The following is a 7,655-nucleotide window of genomic DNA, read 5'->3' on the forward strand; positions in this document are numbered from 1 at the left end:
CTTGAGCTGAAGAGCTGAGGGACAGCGCCCAGGCCCAGAGTTCAGGCCCCACGACCGAACCCAAAAATAAAATTTTTTTTGGAGAGCACTCAGGCCCTTAGTTCAAGCCCTAGGGCTGTAACACACAGACAAAGAAGTGACAACAATGCAATGAATGTAAAGAGGTTTCCTTTGGTGGAAAGTACAAATGGGTGGGTGGAAAGAGTGAAGGGGGTTATTATGGTCTTAAGTTTCCATGAAGGGTAGGGTTATGAGATGGACTGTCAGAGGAGACAGGGTTTGATTGGAGCATATTATATACACATAAGGAGACAGCACAGTGAAGCCCGGAGGTACAACAAATAAGTGCTAATAAAAACGGAAGAGAATGAAAAATGTATTTCCTCCAAAGCAAAAGGACCTGATAGTATATAATTTAGTTTGAAAATACAAGAAACTCTGTTACTGTTTTAATGAACAATTTAGGAGGGTAATGCTATTGTTATTACTATGTCCAGGTCAGATGCCTGTGGCTCACACCAGTATCTTGGCTACTCAGGAGGCCTGATATTTGGATGATTGGAGTTCAAAGCCAACTGGGCAGATAGGTGTTCAAATAACCATCTAAAATTAATCAGTTAAATGCCAGGATTGAGGTGTGGTTCATGTGGTAGAGTGCCAGCAGTGAGAAAAAAAGCTAATTGAGAGCATAAGGCCCTGAGTTTAGGCCTGGCATACATATGAAAACATTTTTCTTTTTTTTTTTAACAATTTGTGTAAAAGCAGAATGAAATAATTTACTGATATATAATCCCAGTTGCTAAATACAAAAGTGAAATTTAAATGATTGGCTTATTAAACTATTTGTATTAGTTCAGGTGGGAAAATTCAGAATATGCTGTTAACAACAAAAAAACCCTTCACTGTGATTCTTGGTATTTTGTTTAAAATAAAAACAGAATGTTATCGTTACTGAACTTTAAATACAAAGACATAATGAAACTGTAAAGCAAATATAAGAAATGTATAAATCAATATTATTCTGCTTCAATATCATTTGCCTGTATTCAGTGTTTTGTGGCAATGAAAATAGAAGTAATAGCAATTATGGACGTTTTTAGCCTGATATTGGTTTAAGCTCTTTAATGTATAATCATTTATAGTAATAATATAGGTACAAATTAAGCACTGTTTTTATCACCATTTTACATATAAGCAGATGAACATAGACTTGTAAACTGCTCAAGGTTACACAGGTTAAGAAACAAGATAATTGCAGAATAGAAACTCAAGTAGTGTGACCCCCCAGCACCATAATTTATCCATTATACTATATATTCTATATAAATCAAGAATGGTTTGTGTTTTGGTGTCCAATATATCTGCTACATTCCAGAATAAATATGCTTTGTCTATACTTGTGTTTACTACCATGGCCAAAACAGTAATTTGTATGTTAATTAGTTATTACCACCTTATAGAATAAAGAACAATATGAACAAATGTTATGTGAATGCATAACAAATAAGTAAAAGTGGAGTTTTTCTATCCCATTTTCCCACATGCAAAGGGCAAGTGAGAACTGAGGTAGGCACAAGAGGTGGTATCCTATAGGCCAAATTTTCATGGCAAAACCAAGTGTTACATTCAAAAAGAGGGGAAAAGGCTATATACAAAGAGGTTGCTCAAGACCAACACAGATCTCTTAGGAAAAACTTGCAGAAGGGGAGCCTCTAGCCACAGCTACATTCATTCCTTGTTTACAATCTGAAGTATTTATAGTGGGTCTGAAAGAATGCTAGAATAACCTAGGGGAGATGTTTTGAAAGTAACTAATGTTGGGACAAAAGGTAGGAAATAAGTAATGGATGGAAGTAGGGAGGGAGCTGAGCAGAGGTAGCTGCTCAAGGTCTCAACTGGGAATAAATTTTGGTCCTGTACTTGCCAGGAGAATTTATCTGGTCTGGGAGAGAGGTGAAGGCTGGAGTGTTAGTGAATCAAGGCATTGTTCTGTGGCTTGAAACACCAAGTATGTCAAATATAACCAAGAAAGATATGTGGTACTCAGTGATGGCAACATAATGTGCTTGAGATTTTTATTTTTATATTTTACTATTTTTGAAAAAACAAAACCAAAACAAAAACCCTTACCTCGGTAAACACCCACATCCTCACCACGTGGGACCACAATGATACTTTCCGGGAGGCTGTCGCCTAGTCCCGCCTCTTTCACTAAGCGGGGCTTTGGCACCGCCTCCGTGACGCAGCTTCCGGCGTTGCGATTTGGGACGGACGCACGCACGAGATGAAGTGCGTGTTTGTAACCGTAGGGACCACCAGCTTTGACGAGCTCATAGCGTGTGTGTCGGCGCAGGACAGCTTGCGAGTGAGTGTGGGAAGCCGCGAAGGGGGCCAGGCGGGCGGCGGCCGGTTGCTCCAAGCTTTTAGCCCTTCTGCTGGCCTTGGAAACCTGGCCTGGTTGTTGTATTCGGGGCGGGGGGCAGTTGCCGCTCTCCGTTGCCAGTCCCCTTGATGACCTGTCTGTTTCCAGCAGGGCTCTAAAGCTCCTTGGGCCTGTAGGTCGGTCCCTTCCCTTTTTTCACACGCCGCTCCTCGGTCTTTCTGGCACCTCCTTTCCTGTGCTTTCTTCCCTTCAGAACGGTGCCATTGCTCACTTTTCTGAAGGTTTCGCCTTTTGTAAATGTGGCTGGGGTCAGGGTGAAGGTCGCGGGTCGCCACCAAACCTCTCGCGCTAAGGCCTTTTGACTACCTCAGCGGTCCCCTCCGGCCTTATCCCTAACCTCACCTTTCCTCACCTCTGGTGCTCATTATGGGACAGCGTCCCTGGCGGCGGGTCCGGAACTTCTGAAGGCCTGAGGTTGTTGCACTAGAACCTGTGAGACCAAAACAGAGGCTCTTTCAAAGTCTTCTCTTGCCTGCTTTTTAGTGCTGCGCTGTGTCCTTACATTCCTCAGGGCTATTAATTTCAGTTCCGGGACTGGGAAGGGGGAATGAGGTACTTTAGAAAACTGAAATGACCACAGGTGTTCTGGTCAGAACGCCCACTTTGAAGGTTGATTATTAACTGTTGGTGTTAACTGTAGCCAGGCCCAGCTGTTAAGAGTCGACAATTACAAAGGCCCGGGTTTTCTTATTTCTTTTTATAGATCATCCAGAGTCTTGGTTACAGCCGACTTATCCTCCAAATTGGTAGAGGAACAGTGATACCTAAACCATTCAGTACTGAGTCGTTTACTCTGGATGTTTACAGGTACAAAGATTCCTTGAAAGAAGACTTTCAACTAGCAGATCTCGTTATTAGTCACGCAGGTAATTGTCTTAGAATCTGAGTACCTTCTTTGATTTTAAATCATATTTTTACCTTCTCATGATATCACTACTTTTAGTGTATAATACATTCAGTATTATTGGTATGTTTCTCTTGTGAATGCAATTTTCATATTGGTGGATAAGAATAAGAAATTATCTTAGCCCAATTTTATAATAGGACCCTCAATTCAGAGGGACAAAATGATTTACCCAATTAGCATGTAACAAATTGTCAACTTAAACTAGGACTTGAACTTACATGTAAAGCAATGTTTAAAGATTGGAAATATGCCTCAGTTGGTAATACACTAGCCAGTGAGCAAAAATGGAAGGTAACAAGTTTGAGTCCCAGTCTTGGACCTAAAAAATAAGGAATGTTCAGTCTGCCAGTTGAACTGCTCATAAGAAATTGTCAGTGGATCATATTCACCATTTTCATTTTGTGTCAGTGTGAAATAAATGCAATAAAATATTATGTAACTATGTAAGTAGGAAATTATTTGTAATTTATGTGTAAGACTTTCTTTGACAGAATCCTACAGTTTTGAATGCTATGTGGTGGGGGGGGATGTTTCTTATTTTTCAAAAAGTTTTTAGTTTAAAAAGACAGAAGACACTAAAAATAAGACATTATTACACATTGGTGACTGAAAATGTGTAGCCACTCTAAATGAATTTGTGTATATTAACACAGTTAATCTTCCCAAACAATTCTGTGTGCACTTTATGCTGGTATTGTTCCATTTTATAGATGAGAAAATAGACACAAAACAGTTACGTAACTTGTCCAGCCAGGAAGTGATGGATAGATAATTTGGTGCTGGGTGTTGTTTACAACTACCCTAGCATGGGATATAAAAAAATCTCACCTAACAGTCTACTCATTCCCATTCCAAATATCTAATAGATGAATGTTAGCTCTCAGGAGCTCTCTACAAGTATGACATACCAATAAATCATACTGTTGTGAGTAGCTCTAAAATATTTTTTGCAAGTACCAGGAATTTGAATCTGCCTAATAAATATGAAGTCTCTACCCATAGCCTGAACCTAGTGTATTAACAAGAAAGAACAACTAATAAATGTACTCTAGTTTACATACTTTGCTCAACTAACTTATTCAGCTTTACAGTCAAGAAGAAGACTTGGTAAATAACTTTTGTTTTGTTTTGGTGGATTGCGGGGCTTGAACTCAGGGCATGAGCCACCGGCACCTGGCTGGAATAAGTTTTAAATATGTTATTAGCAAATTTGATTTTATTTTTGTAGGTGCGGGAAGCTGTTTGGAGACTCTGGAAAAAGGCAAGCCACTTGTGGTAGTTGTAAATGAAAAGTTGATGAACAATCATCAACTGGAATTGGCAAAGCAGCTACACAAAGAGGGACATCTCTTCTACTGTACTTGCAGGTAGAGACTGATAATTTGATCTTTTGCCTAGATTTATCCATCTGTTTTTACCTGCCTACCTAACCCATGTGTCTCTTTTATTTCTTTTCCCAGACATACATTGATTTTCCCTCCTATAAAACGTTTGGCCTTGATGTGTAGCTTTTTTTTCCTATATGTCATTTCTTTGCATGTGAATTTGAGACTTTATATTTTCACCCAGATATGCAAATTTCTGTGAATCTATTATTTGAGTTCCTTTTTTTGATTTTTGGTTCTTAAAGTATTTGCTTCTTTTTTGTGAGTTTGGCCTTTATAAATCAATGGAATCCTTAAATGTGTTGCTCAGTTGTAGCAAACAATGTAGCAGACACTGTTAAGAGCTGAGAAATAGTGATAAATATGAAGTAATCTCCATGCTTTTGCTGTACTTGAATACTAGTCATAGAACTTCAGATGGTGAAAAATGCTACAAAGAAACAAAGAATGATACCATAGCTGGATTGAAGACTACTTAAGGAGAATACTCAGGGAAGTCTAAACAAAGTGAGACCTGAGTAAAAAAAGGAAATGATAGAATGTTGTAGAGGCAGAGAACTGAATTTCAAAATCCCTTTAAGTTTATGGGGGTAGGAAGTGGCTCAGTACATAGGACACTAGTCATTGAGCATAAGCAACAGATACCAAGTGTGAATCCCAATCTGTAACCTAAAAAAAAGAAAAACTCCTATGTTAGGAATGAGCATGGAGTTTGGTGTTCTTGGGAAGCAGGAAAGTTAATGTGACAGTAGTATAAGGGAGAGTATATTATGAGGCAGAGAGAGGATCTCCTTTGTGAGAGTTCTGATTTAGTGTATGTTCAGTGAGAAAACACTGGAGAATTTTAAGCAAAGAAATTATGGTCAGAAATATTTTTTACTAGAAGTACATTAGAATAACCCAAGCATTGAACAACATTGCATTAAGAAGTAAGAGGGAAATTGGCTGGGTTTTGTTCTTTGAGGTTCTATAAGCTTGCTGATGGTCCAGGGTGTTAGCAATTGCCATTTGTTTGAATTTAAATCCTGTCCTAATGTGATGTTTTAGAAACTAGCATGCTCTAATGGTATTTTACTTCATAGGATAATTATACATGTGCATTTCATGTTATAGTAAATTTGTTTTAAAATAAACTAAAAACTAGTTATAGAACATGAGGTTTTTAAATTTTTTCTGCTTCTTAGACACTCAGTAAATACTTATTCATTAGATATCTATTTAACACCTATTTTGTATCATTTTCTTTTTTTAATTGTGAAAATACCTTACAGAGGGGTTACAATTACATGGGCAAGGTAATGAGTAAATTTCTTATTTTGTATCATTTTCTAGCAGTGTGTATGATATATATACGATATATATGGTATATCATACACACATAGATATATAGATAGAGAATTCTGAAGAAAATGAAGATTCCTACTCATTGAGAAAACAGATGGACTATTTCAGGAGGGAAATTGGCTGGAGGTATGGTTGAAGTGGTAGACTACCAGCTGAGTATGCAAGTTGAGCAAACATGGAGATCTTCAGTTCAAAACCTCCTATTGGCAAGAAAAGAGAAATAAGCCAGGTGCCACTGGCTTAAACTTATAACACTCGGGCAGCTGAGATCCAAGTGACTGAAGTTCGAGGGTCAGCCCAGACAAAAAAAATAAGGCTGTACAAAATCACTAACAAAAAAGCCAAGCTAGATGTGTCTCAAGCACCAGTCAAGCACTCAAGTTGAGCAAGGATAAAGACATGAGTTCCAACTCAACTTCATTATGAGAGGAATATGATGGAAGTGAGGAAATGCAATCTTGAAGTACTTTGGGTCAGAAAAGAAGCTAAATAATTAAAATTATGTATGCTATAGGTATTGGTTATGTCTGCCCTTGGGTAATTGAGATATTTAAAGATTGACACCTTTTTAAAGAAAGGAATATATTCTTGTGTTCCAAACTCTTCATCATACAAGTCAGTGTTTCCAGATAACTTTTGGTAAGTTTTCACTCAATGTTAAAATTAGCCTTGATTTTAAATGTACAATAAAAATGAATTTTTATTTCACAAAAATGTCCTAAATTTTAACTTGGGCTGAAGAAGAAACTGTATAACACACTAGTTTCTTCTTTCTTACAGTTTTAATAGTTATATGTTATCAGAAAAATCAAGCACATGAACTATTAAGCAAAATTGTTTATATTTTCATTTTAGGTAAATCATTTTCCCCAAGACTAGGCTGTCCTAATTTAAGAGACTGGTTCAAACATATATCTGAGGTACTAGTTTTGTGTTGTAATTTATAACCTTATTTCCAACATGTAGGGTGAACATATATTGCTTAATTATATCTGAAGTTATGATAGTAAATTCCCAGTAAAAGTATTTCCCAATCTTCATTCATGGTCTTGTAATCTCCATTAACATTTTCTATTGCTATACAAATTTCAGTATGTATATTCTACAATACTAAGAATACATACAAATTCATACCTACAGTTTGAGCATCACTGTATTCTTGGAAGTTAGATTCAGTCATCGAGTGGACAGCAGATAAACTAATGAAATTTTCTCCCATGTTACCTAATATTTTTCTTCTTTTGTTTTAGCACGCTTCCTGGGCTGTTACAGTCAATGGACTTATCAACACTGAAATATTATCCTCCTGGACAGCCAGAAAAATTTTCTGCATTTTTGGATAAAGTTGTTGGATTACAAAAATAAACATTAAACTTTTAACAGTTAAAAAATACCCCTAAATATAATCCATTAAATGTGATCAATTCAAAATAGACACAGAATAATATATACTACATACACCCATTGAATGTATAGGCAATTTTTTTTTTTGTCGGTCGTGGGGTTTGAACTCTGGGCCTGGGCGCTGTCCCTCAGCTCTTCAGCTCAAGGCGAGCACTCTACCACTTGAGCTACA

At 37.3% G+C, this 7,655-nt stretch overlaps 1 protein-coding gene across 1 annotated transcript in view; it reads left to right on the forward strand.

Moving 5' to 3' along the window:
• The first annotated feature begins 2,263 nt into the window (after positions 1-2,263).
• Alg13 (ALG13, UDP-N-acetylglucosaminyltransferase subunit) overlaps positions 2,264-7,655 on the forward strand; it is a 72,124-nt gene continuing 66,732 nt past the window's right edge. The window contains exons 1-4 of the mRNA XM_013025844.1: positions 2,264-2,365; positions 3,147-3,309; positions 4,579-4,717; positions 7,330-7,438. Coding sequence (XP_012881298.1) covers positions 2,285-2,365; positions 3,147-3,309; positions 4,579-4,717; positions 7,330-7,438 — 492 coding nt within the window. The 5' untranslated portion in view covers positions 2,264-2,284. The remainder of the gene's footprint in view (positions 2,366-3,146; positions 3,310-4,578; positions 4,718-7,329; positions 7,439-7,655) is intronic.

This window comes from Dipodomys ordii, unplaced genomic scaffold (assembly GCF_000151885.1).
Source record: "Dipodomys ordii isolate 6190 unplaced genomic scaffold, Dord_2.0 Scaffold88, whole genome shotgun sequence".
Lineage (NCBI taxonomy): Eukaryota > Metazoa > Chordata > Mammalia > Rodentia > Heteromyidae > Dipodomys > Dipodomys ordii.